Source organism: Rhincodon typus, chromosome 8, assembly GCF_021869965.1.
Source record: "Rhincodon typus isolate 14 chromosome 8, sRhiTyp1.1, whole genome shotgun sequence".
Lineage (NCBI taxonomy): Eukaryota > Metazoa > Chordata > Chondrichthyes > Orectolobiformes > Rhincodontidae > Rhincodon > Rhincodon typus.
The window spans coordinates 27,313,468-27,338,261 of record NC_063339.1 but is presented as its reverse complement, the minus strand read 5'-3'; the positions used below and the strand labels follow the sequence as shown (position 1 = coordinate 27,338,261).

Below are 24,794 nucleotides of genomic sequence, written 5' to 3'. Positions count from 1 at the left end.
GTGCTCCATTGATGCAGACAAGGGCATGCACTCCACGCCACTTCCTGAAGTCAATGACCAGGTCATTCATTTGCTGACGTTGATGGAGAGATTGTTGCCTTTACACCATGCCGTTAAGCACTCTCTTTCCTTTCTGTACTCTGTCCCATTGTTGTTTGAGATCTGACCTACAGTGGTGGTGTTGTCAGCAAACCTGTAGATGGAGTTGGTGCAGAATTTGGCCGCACAGCTGTGAGTTTGCAAGGACTATAGCCAGGAGCCGAGTATGCAGCTTATGGGGCACCGGTGTTGAGGGGTATCATGGAGGAGGTATTGTCATCTATCTTTCCTGACTGCGGTCTGTTGGTCAGGAAGTTGAGAATTTAGTTACAGAGGGGGGAGCTGGGACCTAGGTCCCAGAATTTAGAGATGAGTTTGTTTGGGATTATGGTGTTTAAGGTGGAAATGTAGTCAATAAGTAGGAGTCTGATGTAGGTATTCTTGTTATCCCGATGTTTCAAGGATGAGAGTAGGGCCAGGGAGATGGCATCTGCCATGGACCTGTTGCGCCAGAAGGCAAACTGCAAGAGATCAAGGCAATCTGGGAGGCTGGAGTTGATGTGAGGCATGACCAACCTCTCGAAGAACTTCATAATGATGAATGTCAGAACCACCAGACAGTAGTCATTGAGGCATGCTACAGGATTTTTCTTTGGCACTGGGATGTGGGTGATCTTCTTGAAGCAGGTGAGAATCTCAGATCATAGTAAGTGGAGGTTGAAGATACTCCCACCAGCTAGTTTGCACAGAGATTTTACAGATTGATATTACTTCCAATCAATTGCTATACCAAATTATAATGATCTAATACGTAATTTCTAATTTCCAGTTCCCCTCCAGGTGGCCACTGTATCATTTCTGAGTTTTATTTATTACCATTGCTTCTGATACAGAGGAGACAGCTCTCCCAATATGCCAAGGCTGATATCCAAGTAGGATAATTTGTATACTGCCAGCAAAAATCTGAAAATATTCCACACTGTAGACAAAATATTATTCAGGATAATTATGTAGATTTTATGTACTGCTGTGACCACCTTGTGTAATTCAAAGCCTGGTTAATCCTTACTGGTTAGTAAAGCAAGGCTCTGTAGGGAACTTTCACTTAAGCAGATTCAATCAAGTAGTTTGTTTGGGAATTAAAAAGATTGCTGCTATTTGACTTAAAAATTTTAAATACGCCATCACTGGTGTCTATCCTCTGGTAAAAATAAATGCTGAAAGTTTGAAAGCAGCAACACCTTCAGCTACTTTACCAAAACAGTGCACTATGGATACACGCTCCCACACATTTCAAACATTCAGAAGACCTATTATAGCAGGCACTTCAAGGCCCTGGGGAAGATATCACCCCCAGCATCATTATAAAATCCTCCAAGTCTGGTGGCAAGAAAGGCGAACCAACAGTAGCATCCTCTCTCGAACCAACTTTCCCAGCATTAAGGCACTAATCACTTAGAGCCACCTCCGCGGAGTGGACCATGTCTCGAATCAAAGGCTTTACTTAGAACTTCATCATCACAGAAGACTCACAGCAGATCAGCAGAAACACTTTCAATATATCCTCAAAGGGTGTGTGAACGGGTCAGGCATATCTGTAGACTCATGTGAATGCTAACTTTTGACTGACTAAAATATGCAAAGCTCATTCAGGAAGGCAAAAACACATCATAAGATTTTGACAGGAATACATAGAAGGGAAGATGAGACATTAGAGGGAGCATGCAAACTCCAAATAACCCATATACCGACTCTTCAGGCACTTGCTACCTTGTGTACGGTAGATTATTTACAGGACTTATCAAGCCTTCTCAGAATCCATCAAACACTTAAAGCAAGTCTGGTGAACTAAAAGTAAGAGCTCTTATTTCCTGTGTACGTGTCATAAAAATAACAGCATTGTATTGTATAAAATTTCCTACAGGCCCACTGCCCAATACTAGTCCGAGTAAATAGATTAGCTTTTTAGAGCAGAATGAAGACAATATCTAGCAAAGACTAGTTCAATCAACTGTGCTTACTAATATAAGATTTAACTAATCTAACTGATTCCTGTTGACAAGCTAGAGTATTGTCCCTAACATTTACTCACTAGTAGTTCAATGCAGATATTTTCTAATCAACCCATTCAGAGATGTTGTTACAAGCCTCTGGAGGAGGTGGGACTTGACCTAGACCTCCTGGCTCAGAGGTAGGGACACTACTCCTGCACCACAAGAGCCCTCACTAGTTCAACGCAACTAAGAAGCTTCACCTGTAGAAAAAACAATTGACAGAATGAGTCAAACTGCTGGGATTCTTAATTAGGTCAAAATAGATGAAGACATGTTCTCCAACTGTATTAGCTGTATCATTCCTGCATAAAATCTTTAATGCTGGCCTTGTTCAGTCTGTATAGGAAAAAACGTAGAGGAACTATGAAATTTGTACTGTCAAAATTTTGGATTACTCAAGCTCAAGTAACTATAAAATCTATTAAAGTTTAAAGGGGTCTATAGGTTTTATCTATTATCTAAACAGATCACAACTATTACATGACATCAAATTACAACCCAGGTTTAGTATTAATTTAATCTTTAGAAATATTCAAATGAAACAATTGCATTTGGAGGAGGGAGTAGGGGACAGGGAAACAGAGTGAGAGATAGGGCATAATGTGTATAGAAATTGACATATTATGAGAAATATGAAAAAATGCCGTTACGTAAAATAGCAAAAAATCTACATGAATATCCACTTGCGTTATTTCACTTTTAGTGCATCCTTTCGTTTATTACTGAAATTCTCCCAGTGTGTAAGTTTTTTATGTATATTGTAACAGGAGATAGATAGAACAGTGGATGTATGAATGCATGCAAAGTTCTGAAATTTGAAAACAATGACAGTAATGCAAAACAGCATTGTTCTGCATTATAAAATCCACAGTCATTATGTAAAATAAGAAAACAGCAACCTGAACTACTATTGTTTTAATTGTCTCAACCAATACTACTTTGAAAAACATACTGACCATCACAAATCTCTTCCACACCCATTGTAGCACAGTGTTTATTGTAGGTTTATATATGCCCCGTAAACACTTGCACTAATAAATCTGTAGTCTTGCAAGCTTTCAAAGCAGTTGTTTCTCAAATTTCATAGCTTCTCTGAACCATAAAGCTGTCAAGTTGCTTCAAAGATGGAAAATTGAGGTCAACTTCATTCTGTTCTTACTCCCTTTCTCCTCTCGATATAGTAGATAAAGCCTAATATATCACGCCATGTTCTGAAATAAAGTAGGACACTTCCAGTTTTCTTCATATAATTGTCACTTTATCTGGTTCTCAATGTTTGTTAGATCTAAACCAGTATCTATGCTCTTTTGTTCAAAATTACAAGAATGCTATTTTCCTCTCTGATCAGTTAAAAGAAGTATTTTGAAATAATGTACAAAAATTGGGACACTAAAATCTGTACCGGTGGCTAAAAAAGCAATAAGCTAGAGTTACCAAATTACTTGGAATAAAATTTTTTTTTTGTTGTGCTTGATACTTGGCTACACTTTAAGGGCTATTTTTCCTTCCTGTTAAAAACTATTTTCTAATCAACCTGTTAGAGATATTATAGACTTCTGGAACAGATGGGACTTGAAACCAGGTCTCCTGGCTCAAAGGTAGGGATATTACCACTGCATCATAAAAGCCCATGTTAGCTGATATTTTTTAAGAAAAGTTCTCTCTTCTTGTCTATGGTGCCTCTCCCAGTCATTTCTGCCATAGTCAATCCATTCCTCAAAAGAAAATAAAGTCCTTGATCTGTGCATCCATCAGAATTACCCACACCTAGCCTTTCAATTCTCTTTAAAGACTTTTGAATGCGTCATCACCTCCTAAATCGGTGCCATCTTTTCTGGAACTCCACGTCCGATCACATCCAATGAGATTTTTTATTCTATCACAACATCAGAATGTTCAGAAAGTCACAAATGGCAGCTATGGGACCATGACAATGTTAAGGTGTTGTTTTCAACCTATCCACACCCTTTGACACATTTGACCACATCATTCTTTTCGAACATTTCTCGGTTATGGTCTAGCTGGATGGGTCTGCCCTTGCTTGATTTGGTTCTTTGCTATTCAGTCATATCCAGAGAATACTTTCAGTAGTTTCTGTTCCTCCCTCTGCAGCTTTACCTCTGGTGTTACCCAAGGAACGATCGTTGACCCCCCTCAGTTTCCCATCTGCATGCTGCTCTGAAAACATGATAATGTCCAACTTGATCACAGCACCAGCACACTGCCTCTCAATTGCAGACTTCTTCTCTGACATTTCATAGAATCATAGACTCCCTACAGTGTGGGAACAGGCCCTTCGGCCCAACAAGTCCACACCGAACCTTAGAGCATCCCACCCAGACCTATACCCCTATAAACACACCTAATCTACACATCCCTGAACACTACGGGCAATTTAGCATGGCCAATCCACCCAGCCTGCACATCTTTGGACTGTGGGAGGAAACTGGAGCACCCAGAGGAAACCCACGCAGACACAGGGAGAATGTGCAAACTCCACACAGACAATCGCCCGAGGGTGGGATCGAACCCAGGACCTTGGCGCTGTGAGGCAGCAGTGCTAACCACTGTGCCACTGTATCAGGGGAGCAGAAATTTCCCCAAACTAAATATTGGAAAGACCAAAACCATTGTCTCTGGTACCACTGCCCAACTTTGTTTCCTAGCCATTAGCCTGACTGCCCCTGGGAATTGTTTAAGCTGAACCGGACTGCTCACAGTCTTCATGTCATACCTGATCCCAAGATGAACAGCCAACATCATATCTGTGCCATCATTAAGAATGCACCCAACTCTGTCCTGCTTCAGCTCATTTGCTGCTAAAATCTTCTCGCTTTTCTTATTTCTAGGCTTGACTATTCCAATGAACTCCTGGCTAGCCTACTTCAATCCACCCAATGTAAACTTGAGGTCACTCAAAAATCTGCTGCTGTATCTTTACTCACACCAAATGTCATTCACTCATTGCTACTGTGCTCACTGAAATATACCGTCTCTCAGTTTAGAACCACATCTTCAAATTGCTCCATTGCCTCACCACTCCTTTTTTTGTAACCTCAAATTCTCCAACTCTAAAGGTATCTGTACTCTTCCAACAAGCACTCCACACTTCAATTATTCCACTACTAGGGTTGCCAATTGGACTAAATGGAGGTTTTGTCAAATAACTAGTCCCCAAGTTTCAGTGTTAGTTGGCCAACGCAACCATCCTTGTGACACACTGCTTTCCTATAACATTGGGAAAGCAAGATGACTTATTGCTCAATTAGATGATGCCCAATTATCAGTGAAACAATCTTTCCCTCACCCCCTTCCATTCTCAATAAAGAGAAATTTTCAAAGAAAACAACAGAAAAAAATCAAATCTTTTTTAATGTCCAATTTTTTTTTCCCCTAAGGATTACATCCAACAGCATGCTGGAGATTGATCTTTAATTCCTGAAAACTCCAGTCTATCCTGAGGGGTTGACAATCACATCCACCACTGGCTGCTGTGTCTTCAGTTGCCTAGGCCACAAGCTCTGGAAAACATCCATAAATCTCACCATCACTTCGAAGTAACTTCCCTCTAACCTATCTCTTCATGTCCTAATATCTCATATGGCTCAGTGTTAAATTTTAAATAACAAGTAAGAATTGCCTTTGGATGAATTACTACATTAAAGGCATTATATAAAGACAAAATTTCATTTTGTAATTTAACATTGCAGCCAACAGCCAGAATATGTAGACTGCAATTTGTCATGCAAACTTGAAATCTTGTTTTGCATCAACTGGTAACCAATTGTTCCTGGACCATAAAAGAAAGTGGACACCAGATTCAACAACGCTGCTCCTGTCAGGCACTAGATGGACAGCATTAGAGCAGCACTGAGTTTGAGTGCAAATTGGAAACACAGCAAAGTGCAGAAACAACAGTGATATCCCAAAGTAATTAGATGCACATCACCATGCCTGCGTAACTACGAATGTACTATAAATGCAGCCTTGCAACCGTTACCTGTATGCCAAGAAGAAAAGCTAAACTAATAGTGCAACATATAGTGAGGTGATATTATCGGCCTCCCAACAACCAGCAGGAGATAGAGGAACAGGTACGTAGGCAGATCATGGAAAGATGTAAAAACAACAGGGTTGTTGTAATGGATAATTTTAACTTCCCCAATATTGGCAGGGATTGTCTTAGTGCCAGGGGTTTAGTTGGGGTAGAATCTGTTAAGAGCATACAAGAGGTTTTCGTGAAACAATATGTAGATAGTATAACCAGGGAAGGGCCATACTAGTCCTTGCATTGAGGAATGAGTCTGGCCAGGTGATCAAAGTTTCAGTGGGGGAGCATTTTGGGAACAATGATCATATTTCCTTGAGTTGTTAGATTGTTATGGATAAGTATAAGACTGGTCCTCATGAGAAAGTGCTAAATGGGGGAAAGGCTGATTACAACAATAATAGACAGGAACCAGAGAAATTAGATTGGGAGTGGCTGTTTATAGGAAAATGTAGGTGGTCTGATTAGCAAGTTTGCAGACAACACAGGAATTGGAGGAGTTGTGGACAGTGAGGAAAATTGTCAAAGTATACAGCAGAATATAGTTTAGTTGAAAAGTTGGGTGGAGGAATGGCAGATGGAGTTTAATCTGGACAAATGTGAGGTGATGCATTTTGGGATGTCAAATGCAAGAGAAAAGTATGCAATAAATGGAAGGAGCCTCAGCAGCATTGAGGGACCTTGGGGTTTAAGACCACAGATCCCTGAAAGAGACAACAACACACGTGTTAAGGTGGTAAAGAAGGGTTATGGCATGCTTGCCTTCATCGATTGAGGCACTCAGTATAAAATTTGGCAAGTCATGTTGTAGCTGCGTAAAACTTTATTTAGACTACATTTGGAGTATTGTTTGCAGTTCTGGTTGCCACACCAAAGGAAAGGTGTGCGGGCTTTGGAAAGGATGCCAAAAAAGTTTACCAGGATGTTGCCTGGATTGGGCTGTATTAGCTATAAGCTGAGGGTGAGAAAACTTGGACTGTTTTCACAAGAACATCAGAGGTGGGAAGGGAGGCTGGTAACCTGATAAATTATATACAATTATGAGAGGTATGGATGCGGTGGATAGTGGATAGTCAGAATCTTTTTCCCCAAGAAAAATCAAATCTAGAGGGCATAGCTTGAAGGTGAGAGGAGGAAAATTTAAAGAGGATGTGCCAGGCAAGCTTTCTACACAGACAGTGGTAGGTGCCTAGAACAAACTGCCAGGGGAGGTGGTAGAAGCAGATACCATGGCAACATTTAAGAGGCATTTAGACAGATACATGAACAGGCAGGGATTACAAAAATACAGACCACTTAAAGGTAGATGGAATTAATTTAGAATGGCCTTATGGGTCGAAGAGCCTGTTCATGTGCTGTACTGTTTTATGTTCTATGTTCTATATCTCAAAACAAACAAAATTTAAAAATCGCACAATTGAGGAGTCAGTGAAGATCTGGCACAATCTAGGTCTTCTATACCTCTGAGTTTCTATGCATCACCATCATTAAATAGGGAGAACAAGAATAAAGATATTTGTAACCCAAATGCGCCTTTGCATACTATTTAAAACTTTCACTATACACAAAGGAAGATTGCGATGTCATTTTATCAGCTTGGCCATCAACCCAGGCTTTCTGCAGAACAGTCTCTGGACTCTAATTTCAGAAAGAGTTACTCTGCTAAAGAGCATTGAAAGAAAATATTTGAATAGAATATTCTAACACAAATGTTACATCTGATCTTTTATAAATAAATTTTACAAATTCAATTCCCCTTATTCATTACCACATTTTACCATGAAATCCAAACGCCTTACATATCCTCCCAATTCAACTTAGAGCAGAACACCAAGCAAAAGGAATAAACACAATCAATAGATTTCAATGGCATAGAATACCACCACATTCCAACTGATTAATACTAGAAAAGTCAGATTCCAAAGTGGAACCTGACTTGATATACCAGAAGTCCATCGTTTGCTAACTGGCTACCAAGGTGGGCAGACACTGAGGATATATACACAAGGCCATTTAGAAAATGTACTTTTAGCAAAAGAACATGCATTTATTACACAAAACAATAAAACTACATAAAACCATTTTTAATATCTTATCATAAGCAAGAGAGAAAGATTTAACCCTTTTTGTTCCAATAATATCCTTGACACTCACTCAACCCCCATAAAGTATCACTCCTATTTTCACTTTAACATTTCTTAGTCAATTGATGAAATTGCAAATGCTTCCTTTCAGCAACTTTCTGCTTATTCAGTAGATCTGATTCCTTCCATCTCTCCCTGAAATATATCAGCAAGCTAACTCACTGGCCTTCAATCGCAAAATCCCAAGGTTCTAACCTTGCCCATTTGGACAGCCAAAATTGCGCAAGGCTGCTTTCCAGCTCTGAGATAACAAGGTGTGGAGCTGGATGAACACAGCAGGCCAAGCAGTATCAGAGGAGCAGGAAAGCTGACGTTTTGGGCCTAGACTCTTCTTCAGACCCTTTTTTCTGAAGAACGGTCTAGGCCCGAAACGTCAGCTTTCCTGTTCCTCTGATGCTGCTTGGCCTGCTGCGTTCATCCAGCTCTACACCTTGTTATCTCAGATTCTCCAGCATCTGCAGTTCCTACTATCTCTGCTTTCCAGCTCTGTTGGCCTGGAGGCTGCCAAAAACGAAACTGCTCTTCTCCTGTTCAGAATCGTTTCTTCTGAGCTCAACTAGTTTGTGCTCACTGGCTTCCCCTTCATGATCATAGATCTCAAGTCAATAATAAGCAGCAATCCTCTCTCCAAGTAGTCTGAGTCATTTAGACTAAGTCACATGATTTTCTGTAAAGTTTTATTTGGTTATTACACTTCAAAAAAAATCAGACTTTCATAGCATTTAGAAACAAAACCTATTTTACTATTACTTTAGAACCCACTCTCCCAAAATAATTCATAAACTGCCCCCTGTGAAATTTAAAAGGAATTTTTAAGTATTTTCATTTCCTACCAAAATTTCCTCCATTGCTTTTTCTATGTAACACTGAAATAGAGATATATTTACATTAAACACAAGGATTTTCATGACAATCATGTTCCATGCAAGTGCATTTTGATCACAGTATTCATTTTTCTCCATATTTGCTCATTACAAGGGCTCTGCTATTGTACCTTCATGAGACATGAATGATTTTCAAATTACACAGCTGTAGTATGAAACTCCAATGAAACAAAATATTAGATTTTTATTACGGAAGTATTCCAGGAAAGGGAAAAGATGATACATATAAATAATTCCTACTGCGATACTGTGGGACATGCAGATTTCAAACTGTTGTTGAGTCAAATACCAAGCTCAGTGCCTTCGTCTCCACTAATGAACCTTTCTATTGACATGAATTTAGCTTGCTTGAAAAACTACTGACTGGCTGTTTGATCCCCATGTTTACTTCTGGTGTTAAAACTTACATCAACAACAACTTTAAATGGCTATCATAATTCAGTGCTGCTAAAACTGGTTCAACAGTCAGTACAGCTTTCAGATTGTCAGAGGCAATCTTTAGTCCTTTCAAATTTATTGCTTTTCTTCAACAAATATGTCAAAGGAGTTGCTACAATGCTGAAATTAGGAGCAAGTGTCCAATAAAATCCATTCAAACCAACATATCACAGAATTTCCCATTCTGTCTTAGATAGGGAAAAGTGCATGATATCAGGGAGTCAAAGATTAAGGGGGAAAGGTGGGATAGTGGAGTTGAGGATTGTCAGATCAGCCATGATCTCATTGAATGGTGGAGTGGACTTGATGGACTGGATGGCTTAACTTCTGCTCCTACATCTTACAGTTCTATCTCAAAAAAAACTAAACTTTCCATAACAACTTTTACGGTAATTTTGCCCAAAGCAAGTGTTTCAGGAAATCTTGTTACAACATCACTAGTTAAAAAGATACTGATTCCTACTTTTAGTTTTAGGTAGAGGTTGTGCACAATCAGTGGAACTCATTGCTTAAAAGGGTAGTAGAGGCAGAAACCTCCAGGTATTTAATAAATATTTAAATGAACACTCGAAATGCGACTGCACACATCTCCTACCCTCAAGCACACCCCCCCTCCACTCCCCCAAGCCCACTTTGGAGTTCAAGTTTTCTAAAATTCCATTTCTTTTCATTTTTCTTTCTCTTCACTTTGCAATTCAGGTTTTCGTATTTTCGGCTTTCTCTTTTCTTTCTCCTTCCTTTGCGTTGCTATTTTCTTTCCATTGCTCTTTTCCCTTCCAATTCAAGGATTTTTCATTTCTCTCTACACTCCAGGTCAAATTTTTTGAAAATTTCTAATAGAATCTTAAATTCTTGCAATGACATCACAGTTTCGGGTTTTCAGCTTTTAGTTATAAATGCTGGATAATCACTTTAAGCATTTCATCCTTATGAGATATTGCTCATATTTATACTTTAAATTTATCTGCCAGCTTTCCCCTTGTTAAAAATCTTCAAATTGTCCACTGTTACGTCTTCTATCTCCAAAAGGGTCTCAGCAACAATTAAGGCGATTTTGAAATTCCAAACTGCGTAACAAATTTTATTACTCCTATTCTTACGCCCAATACCCCCACACAATGAAGCTCAGTTAAATCAGTTAACTGGATAGCTGACTTGCAGAGCACAGCGATGCCAAAGTATGGGTTCAATTCCGCATTGGATGAGGAGCTTCTTAACTTCTCCTTTCACCCAAGGTGTAGTGAGATTCTCTGGTTAAAACACCACCAGTCATCTCTAATGAGACAGCAGCACTTTGGTGTGGTAAGACTTTGGCAACTTTACCTCCACATATTTATTTCTTCAAAGATCCACAGATGTGTCTTAAATTAAAGGGATTTCTATTCTGCTACTTGGTAGCTGTTGGTAGTACTGGACAAGTCAGATTCCAGAGTGAAGCCTGGATTGCCAGACTACAAGCTTTAATTTTGCGATTTCCTTCCTGGATGGGCAATCAATGAACATATTTGCACAAAGCCGCCAATGTATTTTTAACAAAGGATCATACACTTTCTACACAGAAGGAAAAAGGAACCTATAAATAAATGACGATTTGAAAGATTTTATCATAAACAACAAAAAGAAAGATTAATCCTTTTTTCCAGTAATATCCTTTATGGTCATCTAAACCCAATGAAGTATCAATTCTAGCTTCAATTTAAAATTTCGTACTCAACTAGCGAGGTCATAAGCATTCCCTTTCATTGACCTTCTGCACAGTCATCAGACGTGACTCTCGCCTTTATTGTCCATCTCCCGACATAGACAGGCTAACACTGACATTTTATCACTGACCTACAAGATAAACTAAGGGATTTTTTTTTAACCCTGCCTACTTGGGCTGATAAAACAGCTCAAGACTTATTTTTAGTGCTGTTGGCCTGGGGCTGCCAAAAGCTAAGATGTCCTTTTTCTGGTAAGGGTCTTTTCTTCTGAGCCCAATCGGCTTTTGCTCCTGGCCTTGCTTTTTCCAGCCATAAAAGCCTGTTAATAACAAGCAGCAATTATGTCAACAAGGTAGTTTCTTTGAGTCATTTAGCTTAAGTCATATGATGATTTAGCTCACTGTTCCAAATTACTTTCTGACACTTTCATGAAAATAAAACTGATCAGATCTTAACAGCACTGAAAACCAAATTTCCATTTACCTCTACTTCAGAATCCAATTCCAAACTTAATAGGTTACAAACTTTCATCAGATAATATACGTCACATAATATAAAGTTGCATTTACCAACTTTTAATGTAGAATACATCCTGAAGCACTTCATAGATACATAAAGAAAGAAAAATGAATACTCAGCCAAAGGAGATACAGTACAACTTTCTTAATGTGGTGGTTTTTAAGGAGTTGTCTTAAAAAGAGAAAGCGGAGGTAAAAAAGAACACACAGAGAACAGTTTGGGAAAGAAATTACCAAGTGTAACACTTAGGTGGCTAAAAGCTAAGATGGTGAAGCAGAGGCAAGGCCAATGCATAAAAGGCTGGAATCAGAGAAACAGGTGGATCATGGAGCAATATAGTATATTTGGTGATATGTAGTATATGGCCACCAAAAATTTGTATAAGCTGTTTTTAGAGGGTGGAGGATGGGAGGAATTTAAAGGCATTTAAATAAAAGAATAAAACAAAATGGATTTGACTAAAGGCATGAATCAGGATTAACCAGCACTAGATTGAGGTCGGAGCAGAATTAGCTGATTTTGTTATTAAGCAATCAGAACCAGAAACTCAACTCTGGTTGAACAGGAGAATGAGACTGCAAATGTACAAATGGTCTTACAATGACTATGATCAGCGTAAGAGAGAGAGCGAGCGAGAGACTGAGAGAGCAAGCGAGAGAGCACAGTGAGGATATAGAGTTTGAGGCAGGAGCTAAACAAAATAACTTCTTTCTTCAGGATGTTTAGAAATTTCAATTGTACAAGAGTAAAAGGATAGTTTCTTCTAATGAATTATAATGGATTATTCTCTGTTTAGCCAAGTGTAATATATAATATGTGTATTGCAACAGCTATGCAACTACCATAACCTCAAAACTGGCTACTTGGTTTATCTTTTATAAAATAATCAAATTGTAAATAAAGCAATAAATGGATGAGAATTATGTGCATGAAGCAAGCAAGTTAATTGTAACAGGCAGAAATTGGTTTCAACCCAAAACCTGTTAGTTTATATCCCCCAATTTCATACTATGAATCAGATCCACTGCTAAAACTGACAGAAAAGCCCAGTTGGATATATGCCAGAATAAACTGGCAGGAGACTCAAATTCCCTTCCAGTAAATTTAAAAATATGTTCACACATATTTAATGTACACTTGTCAATTTCCATGGTGTTGCATATAGTCAAGACTAAACATATTCTTCAGAGAAATTTGGGTAGAAGGGGAGGGCTTACTGGAGTGGCGCAGCTTCATTTTATTCTTGCAATGAAATTTGGGCACTGCTGGCATTTATTGCCTATCTCTAACTGTCCCTTGAACTGAGTAGCTTGCAGCTAAGAGTCAACCACATTACTGTAGTCTGAAGTCACAAATAGGCCAGAGCAGGCAAGAACAGATTTCCTTCCCTTAAGGACATTAGTGAACCAAATTGTTTTTTATGATAACTAACAATGGTTACAAGGTTGCTATTGACTAGTTTTCATTTCAGATATTATTGAATTCAAATTTCACCACCTGCCATTGCGGGATTCGAACCCATGTCCCCAGAGCATTAGTTTGGGCCTGTGACTTATGAGTCCAGTGACATTATCACATGTTAAAGCTAGTTATTACCTATACTTAATATACTAGCTAATTTTTCCAATGTCATTGGTAACCAAGGGGCATAGATTTAAGATAATTGGCATCGGAAACATAAAGTAGGTGAGGATAAGTCTGCACATTCACAGCAGCTTGCAAATATCTAATTCTTTTAGAAATGGGAGAACTTGATTCATGGTAGATTTGAAGAGGAAGTACAAGGTCATAATCATCTCCTCCCAGTGCTCTCCATCTATCTTTTCATGTTCCCAAATTAGTGCCTAGGATTCTAAAAGATGGTACTAAGAGAGTAGGTAAGGAAAACATGACAAAAAGATAGGTAACAAGAGGTGACAGATTTAAATTTGTTTTGCAAAAGCACCAGAAATCAAAAGAGGAGGAAGCAAATTTTCATCTTGCACTTATCAGGACAAATTCAAGAATGCCAAAAAAGAAAATTACGCTGCCAGTCGATATGATTGGGAATGCTGGAAAGGGTGATGAAACAGATTCAATTGTAACTTTTGAATGAAAATTGAACACATATTTGAAAGGGGGAAGTGCAGTGCAGGAAAATGGAACTAATTTCATTGCTCTTTCAAATAGCTATCACAAAAATGACGGACTAAATTAACTCTCTATCTGTGCTGTAATATCTGATCATTTGTACATAGAATGGGCAGTACAACAAACAAACAGGACAAACAGTCGAACTGGTCCATACCAGTGTTTATCCTCCATGCCAGTACACTATATAATTTGTGACAGGAACATAATAGATACACCCATTTGGGAAGAACAGATGGTTGTGTTGTTGCGAAGTAAGTGTTATTTTGCAGTACAAGCTAAAAAATGGACAAAAACTGAGCTACGACAGTGCCACCACGGGCAGCAGACACAAATACAGTGGAAGTTTATATAGGCAGAATCTATAATATATCTAAAGATGGACATATTCATTGAAAAGGAAACTTTGCAGGACATGGGAAAGATCAGGGGAAATTGAACCACGTGGATAGTTCTGGTTCAGGCTGACTGATCTCATCGTTTTTGACTGTACAGAAATTTGTCATAGAAAGTAGACGTAAAGAAAGTAGAAATAGAAGAGGAAATGAAGTTTTGTGAACAAGATGTGTACAGATATTTTTTTAAAATATGAGCTGATCAAGGTATCATGACATTGTACCTTAGCAGGCATGAATAACATTGTGGTCATTGTGTGATCCCAGGAAAGCCCTTTTTACAGAACTTTTGTGCACCCAGGACTTGTTTTCTAAGCTTTCTAAGCCTGGTATTTGGATATACAAAGTTTAGGTCCCAGATATTAGGTTAGAAGTAGTCTCTTATATACTGTAATGTACTGGTGGGAATAGCATATCTACATGTTAACAATGGAACTGTTCATAAAGCCTATTACAGTCCTTTCAGGCTATATAACTGGTATATAATACAAGCTAAATTCCCAGCCTGGACTAGGTGTTTAAGAAATAGCAATAAAATACAATACACAAGATATAGTAAGAGGATTAAAAAGAGAAAGCATAATTTAGTACTCCAGTTACTGTTGGTAGGTTTCTAATGGAAGCCCCAACTATCTGCAAACAGAAGGAGAGACAAAACAAAGATCTCATTGCAGACAGTACTAAACTGGCAGTGCACATTCAATTACAAATATGTTATCTGGCTATTTGAAGGCTCATTCTAGAAAAAAAAAGGATGAATATATTAAGCAATGACTATTTGCTTTATTTTTAATGAATTGGAGTTCCAACCATTTTCACTTGCAAATATAATATTGAACCAAAGATCTCTTGTGGCACACTGATTTTGTCCCTGCCTATGTAGCAAAAGGTCAGGGTTGGAGTCCCACCTACCCAAAGATGTGTCATAACATTTATGAACGATTGATTCAAAATATTAATATTGAACAGAAGTAAATTACCTAATTTGCAGAAAAGCATAGGTGGGAATTTTATGGAGGCAATGTGGGTCTCACCTCCCAGCTAGACAGCCGACAGGGGACACAATGGCATCCTATGGAGAGTGCCTACCAAAACATAAACCAACCAGGTGGTTAGGAACATAGAAACTGGAGTAGGCCATTTAGCTCCTCAAGCCTGCTCTGCCAATCAATGACATCATGGAAGATTTGTGGCGTAACGACATGCACCTGTCTTTGGCCCATACCTCTTAATATCTTTGCTTAACAAAAAACTAGCCATCTCAGACTTAAAAATAACAAATGATGTAGCTTGAACTACTGTTTGTGGAAGACAGTCAGGATCACAGAATCACAACAGCACAGAAAGAGGCCATTCGGCCTATCGAATTCGCAGCGACTCTCCAAAAAACATCCCACCCTGACTCAACTCCCCCACCGCCCCCACTCAATCCCCGTAACCCCACGTTTACCATTACTACTCCACTTAGTTTGCATACCGCTGGACACTGTGGGGCAATTTAACACAGCCAATGAACGTTACCTACACAACTTTGGACTGTGGGAGGAAACCCATGCAGATACAGGGAGAACATGCAAACTCCACACAAATAGTCACCCGAGGATGGAATCGAACCCGGGTCCCTGGAGCTGTGAAGCAGCAGTGCTAACCTCTGAGCCACTGTGCTGCCCCAGTTTCAAATCTCTACCGCATTTTCTATGTAGATGTGCTTCCTAACATTTCTTCTAAACAAACTGGCCCTAATTTTGAGACTATGCCCCCTACTTATAGAACCTCCAATCAGTGGAAATAGTTTATCTTTATCTACCCTGTCTTTTCCTGTTAATACCTTGGAGACGTCAATCAGGTCACCCCTCAACTTTTTAAATTCTAGAGAAAACCGGTCTAATTTGTATAATGTCTCCTTATAACTTAACAGAAGTTCAGATATCATTCTTGCTCTCCATCCAAAGCCAATATATCCTTCCTAAGGTATGGTGCCCAGATCTGCTCACGGTACTCCAAGTGGGTCTAACTAGGGTTTTGTATTGCTGCAGCATCACTTGTGTCCTTGTAATCCAGTCCTCTATATATAAAGGCTAACATTCCATTAGACTTCTTGATTATTTTCTGCACCTGTCTGTAGTACTTCAAAGATCTTTGCCCCTGATCCTCCAAGTCTCTTTGGAAATCCATTGTATTTAACTTCATACGATCTAGGAAATCACTGATCTATCCTTTTTTTGGTCTAAAATAGATAACCTCACACTTGCTTACATTGAAATCTATCTGCCAGTGTTTTGCTCATTCAACTAGTCAACAATATCCCTTTATGATTTTATGCTATCATCTACACCGCTACAATGTCTCTTAACTTTGCACCATCAGAAAATTTGGATATATGACTTTCTAAGCCATTTAAAAGTTGTTAATATATATGTAAATAATTGAGGGCCCTAACACAGATCCTTGTTGAACATCACTGGTCACAATCTACCAATTTGAACACCTACCCATTACCCCTATTTTCTGTAGCCCACCACTCAACCAGTTTTCCAGCCATGTCAGTAATTTGGCCTGAAGTCCGTAGTCTTTTACCTTTGTTAACAGTCTCTTATGTGGGACTTTGATAAATGCCATCTGTAAGTACATATAAACTACATCCACAGACATTCCCCTACTCACTACTTTAACCACCTCTTCAAAAAATTCAATGAGGTTTTTCAGGTGTGACCTACCTGTCATGAATCCATACTGGCTCTCTCTGATTAACTGAAAATTTAAGGTGTTTCGTTACCCCATCCTAGGTTGTAATCTCCAACAAACTCGCCACCACAGAGTTAGGCTAACATGGTCCATAAACCCATGGTTTTCCTCTTTCACCCTTCTTTAAAAAGAGTGGCATATGCAATTTTCCAAACAGAGGGATGACCCAGGAATATCTGGAAGATTATAGTTAGGGCATCTACAATGTGCTTCCCTACTTCTTTTAACATTCTTGGATGGAAACCATCAGATCCTGGGAATTTGCTGCTCTTTAGTTCCATTAATTTCCACATTATTGATGTTTTACTTACAATATTCTAATTCAGTCTCTATTTCCGACCCACTTTTAATTTCCTCGCGGCATCCAGAAAGCTATCCTCCTAACTGCCATTTCCCCATCGTCATTGGAAATACCCCCACTTTCAGTTTTCAGTGCGCCAACATGGAGTCCTGACTACCTGCTTTTCCTTGATGTAACTATAAAATTTCTTCTTATTGATTTTACTGTCCCTTGCAAGTTTCATTTCAAAATCCCTTCTAGTTATTATAAGCTAGATGTGGATCTTTGCTGGTCACTGTATCTTGCCCAGTCATTGTATCTTTTCCACTCAACAGGATCTGTTCTGTATTTTGCATTTTTATAAGTCCTTTGTTTTAGTTTTATGCTGTCTCATACTTTTAGTTGTCCACAGCTGATTTTTTTTTCTGTTAAGCAGAGCTTTTCGCTCTCAGGGGCATAAATTGGCTCTGTTTTGGGTTTAATGTTTCTTTAAACATTCTCCACTGTTCTTCAGCTATTTTACACGTTAGCAGACTATCCAGTTTACCATGGATACTGTTGCATCTTATTAAAGACGGCCTTACCTAAATCTAAAATTATATTTGTGACTTTTCACTTACAAATGCTACATTGATTCAATCTTATGATTACTATTTGATAAATGTTCACACATAATTAGGTTACTAATTAAACTCAGCTCATTATTCAATCCAATAGTGCTTGTCACCTTGTTGCATCCAAGACACATTGCTGTTGTAAATTATTCTGGAAATGCTGCAGAAATTCACCACCTTTCTGATAGTTACATGCTTGCCCCTCCATGTCTATGATGAAATTAAAACTCCCCATTGATACTACTCTGCCTTTGCTACATACTTGCCTAATTTCTGTATTTATATGATCTCACACTTCAGAGCTGCTACCAGAGAGTCGATCTACAACCCCTTCTACAGTTTTGGATCCTTTACTGCTCCTCGGATCCATTCATAAGGTTGCCACTGGATGCTTTCCCCTCCCTATACCCTCCCTCACCACTGAAGTGATTTTGTTGCTAATCAGTAAGGGTAGTCTACCCCCTCTGCCATCTTCCTTTTCTGCCCTGTAAACCTTATAATCTGGCATATATAGTTCCCAGTCCTGACCATCCTACAGCCATGTCTCAGTAATAGCTACTATATCATAGTTGTGAAAGTGAATCTGTACTTGCAGCTTATTTAATATATTCCTTAAATGCCACACACTTGTATTCAGAACTCATATTTGGGCCATACAATCTAACCTGTTCTTCAGTAGGGATGCTTTATTCACCTGTTTATTATTTCTCCTTTCTGGTTTATTCAATATACTTCTGACAGTTCTGCCTTTAATTGTCAGACCTGAAGTATGATTCCCAACTGTTTCTTTCCACTCTGTCTTTTCTTTGTTTTTGCAACTGTACTGACTTCCCAGCCAGTCATAGGCCTTCTGTAGGTTTAGCTCCTGGGAGGAGCTGGAAGCCCTGCCTGTGTGAAATGCCAGCAAGTCAGATGCTAGCAGCTCTTTTGCTCAACAATGTCACTAGGGAAGCAGTGGCTCCGCTGGAATGACAATTACTGAGCCTCAATACCCTACTGCAAACAAGGCAGAAAGAGATTTGATGACAGGAGGGGTTTCACAGGGTGGGTGCTTTAGGGAAATGGGTGCCAGGGAGGGGGGGCATTGACAGCAAGGCCAAGGAAGTGGATCTCAGTGGCCACCTCGCTCAAGTCCCTTGCCCATGGCAGGTTCCTCAATCAAATACTGAGTGCCTTTGAACAAGTAGCCCCCCTCCAACCCAGGAAACTGCAAGCAACTCACCAAGGTTTTCTGTTTGCGCTCCCTACACAATGACAGGCCCATTCCCCACTGGGTTACTTCTAATGGCATTGGGAGATAATTGCTAACTTATGGGCATCACTTGGTAGCTGGGCAGGAGGGCAATCCATGAGTGGTCCTGCCATAAACTTAATCAGGAAGGCGGTGGGGCCACCATCCTTCACTGTCCCATAAAGTTAAATACTATCCTTCTGCTAAACTTGTGACAACAGTGAACATAAAACTCCACCCACAAAATCAATTCAAATACTTTAATTCATTTAGTTCAAACACAACCACAAAGCATTGTATATTTTAATGTACTAAATACTGCACGCAATTCCCAAAGTGTGCAAAAGTAGGCTTTTACAAAACTGTCAAAAGTAAACAACCAATACTGCAGCGAGTAACTCACCTCCTAACTCCCCAAAGCTGCCCACTATCTCTAGGCACAAGTCAGGAGTGTGATGGAATATTCCCCACTTGCCTGATGTGTATAGTTCCAACAACACACAAGAAGCTTGACAGCATCCAGGATAGAGCTGGGGTTCAAGCTCTGATCCCTGCAGTACCTCACTAGTCACTGGCTGCCACTCGGAAAATGACCCATTTATTCCTATTCTTTGTTTCTGACCTGAATGGAATCAGTTCTGTCACAGCACGTGAAAACATAAGCAAGCTCTCATTTATAGAACACATAAATTCAAGTTTTCAGGAATGCAAGTATAGTTTCTAACAAACCTTTTAAGTTAGTTCTCAACAAAAGTATCAAAAAACTCAGCAGCTTAAAAAACATTTCTACCAAGAAAAATTAATCTTTAATTTAAAAACTCTGATTTTGAATTGATATATTATGGTAGGGAGAATACTGAAATCCACAAACTTAAAAACAGTTTTTAGTCATTCCAGTATACATTGGCAAACTGTTAGACATAAAATGAGTCTGTTAAAATGGAACGCTTGTTACTCACTGGGCAGACAGCATAAAAAGTCTCTATTGCCATGCAGGAAATAACTAAGGCCCCACAGAGTAAATTTGAGAATTTTCAGGTGGTGATTTATGACTAGTATGTCAAAGACTACTGCACTTTTATTAGTGATTTTGATACACCACCAAACTGAAACAAGAAAAGTGAGGTACTCATTGGGACAAAGTGTACACAAAGTTTCTCTTTTAATTGCACAAAACTATACCTGCAACTATTACTAACTTCTGCATCACACTGTAAGAATAGCACCCAATGATTATAAATGATAATAACCAAGGTGCTAAAGATTAATGAAGTCCAGACTGAAAAACACAACTTTAATTCTTAGGTAAAATTACATCTGCACACCTGCTGCTCTGTCACTATGTGGAGGAAACTATTTCAGCTCCACATCATAAAGTGGTATAACTCTACTTATTAAAGCATTAATCATGTCCTGCTTTATCCTGACTGACTGCCAAAATTTACCGTTACATCACAAAAGAAATCTATTAAGCAAAACTCGATTTTGACATTTTACAGAAGCTTACTTCAAGTTCAGTTGTATTGCCTACTCTAAACGTCCATTTTCTGTACTCTTCATTAATTTAAAAGCAGAGGAGAAACAATGCATTGCTTTAAATGGCATTTTACAGTATAATATGTTTGATTTAACTGATAACATGGAAATTTTGAAATTGCTTAGTCGTTTCACAAAACTAACGTGCCAACCAAGAGCAAAATTAATGCTAAACTGTGGCACAGAGAATTACTTATATTAGTTACAAAAGAATGTTTTACTTAATGAACAACTATAACTTTAAACAGTATAAACGTGTCAGCATGCACAGCCTATAGCAGAGTTTTAAATGAAATATTTTCTTTTGCAGAACATCTCAAAATAACTATTGTGTTCATATCCTATTTGCAGAATCAAAGTGATAATACACTTTTTAAAAAGTGTGAATTGTAAAAATTTCAAACCAAAAACAAATAGAACAAATAAAGTAAACAATAAGTGAGGAAAATTCTGAAATGGTTATACCAACTGCCTGCAAATTTCCTTACAATTCCCACCTCAAGTGCACCTTGAGATTTTTAGTGACTACTTTCCCCTTGACAGGCACCAATCACCATCTGAACAAACTACACAGAAAAAATTATGGAGAGGATTGCCCACAATAAATAAGGAAGCAGACAGAAACAAAAAGCAGATTTAAGAAGAGATAAGTAGAAGATGTGAGAGGGATAAAAAAGAAAACACACAACCAGCAACAGAGACAAAACCGATGACAGTAACAATATTCTCTGATTTACCATGTTTAATACCATTGGTGATGAATGGTAAAAAGAATAACAACTGACTTAAAAGAAGCTCTTAAATTGCTAAATTCATAGGCAGCAGTGTTGTAAGATGTGGCCAATATTTCAGGTGGAGTATCTAAACCAACAAGCTTCAGATGATGCAAGTTATTGTGAACATTTCACTGACTGATCATCTGGTTGAAATTACTTGATTCTCATGAGCTCAGCAGGAGTAGTTGCCTGGTAACCTGGTATGATTCTACTTTCACTATGAAGAGAGCCATGAGATGTGAAGATGCATGGTTGACTATAAAATGCTCTGAAACATGCTACAATGATGAGCATAACTTTTTTTAAGTGATCTGGGAAGCATAAAATATTCATTATTTTGTTTTTAAACACAGGCCAGATACAAACAATTAGCTTAGTTAGACTTCAGTAGTTGTAAGAATATTGATTTAATTCAACCAATCTTTGTCTTCATATTTGTACAAAATTGTAAAGATGTTATACCTCCCTAAATTGGTGGATCATCATGCTTCACTTAAAAAATTACTAACTACTGTTCTGCATTCTAAATTTCTCAATCTAGTAAATGCTTATACTTCTATCTTTCTGTGAAAACTGATGACACTGCTTCTTTTGTTAATTTTGACTGAGGAAGAAGGATCTCACCAGGCTCTGCTGTAAGCTATGCCTGTGTTCCATTAAACCCTAGCATCTCAACCACATTCATAGGGCAAAATCTTTTTTCAATTCCTGTCCACTGTGGTGACAAGCTTAGAGGCAGTGAGGGCAAGTAACTAGGCAGGACTGTGGCATAGCCTTTCCATCTCCACTAATTAGGTTCCAGGCACAAAGACCCATTGTTGGACCTTCCCACCTATTGAGGCCCTTAAAAGCCTAATTAATGACCACTTAAGGGCCTCTTCCTCCTACTACTGATATAAACTCAGCTGCAGAGAAGCTTAAACATGTCAGCGAAACAGCGCAACCAACTTGTCACTTCTGGTTGCTGGATACGGGGTGACTGTATGAAAGGCATTGAATGCTCATCAAGGGACACACAAAGGGAGGGGCAGGGGCCAATGTAAGCCATATCTCTGTCCTTGCCACTGATACCATATGCCTCTCCTCACAGCATTCACCGAGTGCTTTCGGCCTCACCCACAACCTTACTAACCTGTGGCCTGAGTCACTCTGGATACTCGGGACCCCACTGCCTATTCTCCCAGCAGGAGCCATCACGTTCTCTACAGAACCGTTGACCACAAGAGCTGCTGACCTCTGACTGACTGGCAAGTCTCAGCAGGTCAGCACTCAACCAGTGGCTTCTTTATTTCAGACTAAGTCCCCTGATGACTTTGCTACTGCCTGATTGGTCTGTAGCTCAGAAGGCATTCCCGAAAAGAGGTAACGTGGGTCTCTCATTAGCTCTCTAGCTGGCAGGAAAGATCCTCGATGCCTCAAGTTTCTGCCCAATGTCCTAAAATTGACTAGTACTAATCTTGCATGGTGAAGTGATATAAATTACATACAAGAGTAGATTATTTTCTAATGTTCGAAAAATTCCAAGTGAGCTTTCAATATAGTTGTTTTATTGATAGACAAGATTAATTTTGGCAAAATAGTTTCTATCCCACAAATAAGAACAATCACACAAACTAAACTTAGCCATCTCTTAAAAGTGTAAAAATATAAAATCATGCATTTAAACTTGATTAGTTTCAGATGTTATTCACTTGAAAGTAAATGCTTTTATACAAAGCATTCACTTTCTAGTTTTATTTCAATGAACTGTACAGCATAAAGCTCAGTCATCTCCCAGCTGACTCTCCTTTAGTTAATAGTGTTAACTGTATATAATTAGTTCACAACACTTATTGATCTTGTTACTTTTAACTCCGAGGTACTTAGCATCCTATTAACATAATTAGATATTAACAGACTCCTCTCTTTACATAAACAAAATTTCCTGTACTCATAAACTCAATTTAAGCAAAAGCCCTTCAGCACTGCTTGTTTAAATCCTTACTTGACAAACCTGCTGCTGCCTACAGTGAACTAATCCTCACAGCACTGAAAATGGAGAATGAGATACTTAAGAACATCTCTTATGTCTATAAACCTCAGATCAATCCTAGATAGTGACAGTATCTCAGAAAAACACTTGGTTAAAATGATCCAGACAAATAAAGAAATAGAAGAAGAAAGTCAAAAGCCAGAAGTGTGCGCCTGGTATGACCTGGTATATAATATCAGTCAGATCCCATGGTTGAGGATGATGGCTTTTTGTTTATTAGCCTCTCAAAGTTTGATATTTATGGTTCTAGTAGATTTATCATGTTATTCGCAATGTACGAACAAGAAATTTGTATGTTATAAATAAACAGTAAAAAATCAGTTACGATAAATCAATGAGTATATCATTAGAAGTAAATAGTGAACAATTATGAATAGTCAATAAGGATACTCCCTTATCAAAGGGGGGAACGTTGACAATTGGGGTGACCTTAAATCTGTTAACTCAGCATTCCACATTTGGTAATTCCTGTATAGCATGAGACCTCATTTAACGGTGTCACATTAATAAGTAGCCTTCAGCAAAGGTTTTCAGCAAAATTTCAATACTTTAACAGAAGAAAGGTCATAAGAATCATGAGTCTTGACTCATGCACTCACTACTCTATTATCAATGCAGTGGCATCAAAAATAAGGTGGCTTTGGTCTTAGAAGAAATGAAAACTAACCTCTAAATTGAAGTGGACAAGTGGCCAATGGTCAGCTGACTCATAAGTAGCTATCCCATGGCCACTGGCTAAGAAGGGTTAGACAGGTGATTGACATAGCATTGATGGCCAGCTCCCAAAGTGAACTACATTAACAGAGATAGGAAGGGAGGAAGAGCCAAGGAGATCCAAGGTGTTGTGCCAACTATGCCTGAGGGGATAACTGGAAGTTCCCCGACATCAGTCTGAGGGAAGAACTGTCTCATACTGAGACTACCAAAGACTAAAAGACACCACCACAAAGGGGCATAGAACCACTGGGATATGGGAGTGTGCTGCCTCCCTACTTCCATCCTACAGAACATCTCTGGGGTTGGTAAAGCGTTCTCATGTGCCACAGGTTGTACATTTTTTTTCTTTGACTAATTAACTAATGTACCATATCTAAACTTGAATCAGAGATAGTAGGAACTGCAGATGCTGGAGAATCCGAGACAACAAGGTGCAGGGCTGGATGAACACAGCAGGCCAAGCAGCATCATAGGAGCAGAGAGGCTGACGTTTCGGGCCTAGACCCTTC

General features: G+C 38.9%; 1 protein-coding gene across 2 annotated transcripts in view; it reads right to left on the bottom strand.

Moving 5' to 3' along the window:
* mnat1 (MNAT1 component of CDK activating kinase) overlaps positions 1–24,794 on the bottom strand; it is a 140,610-nt gene that overhangs the window by 28,641 nt on the left and 87,175 nt on the right. The window contains exon 8 of one of the 2 annotated variants that reach the window (XM_048600373.1): positions 3,230–3,304. The exons of the other annotated variant lie outside the window; for it this stretch is intronic. Coding sequence (XP_048456330.1) covers positions 3,238–3,304 — 67 coding nt within the window. The 3' untranslated portion in view covers positions 3,230–3,237. Of the gene's footprint in view, positions 1–3,229; positions 3,305–24,794 lie in introns of those variants that run through there. 2 annotated transcript variants of the gene reach the window in all.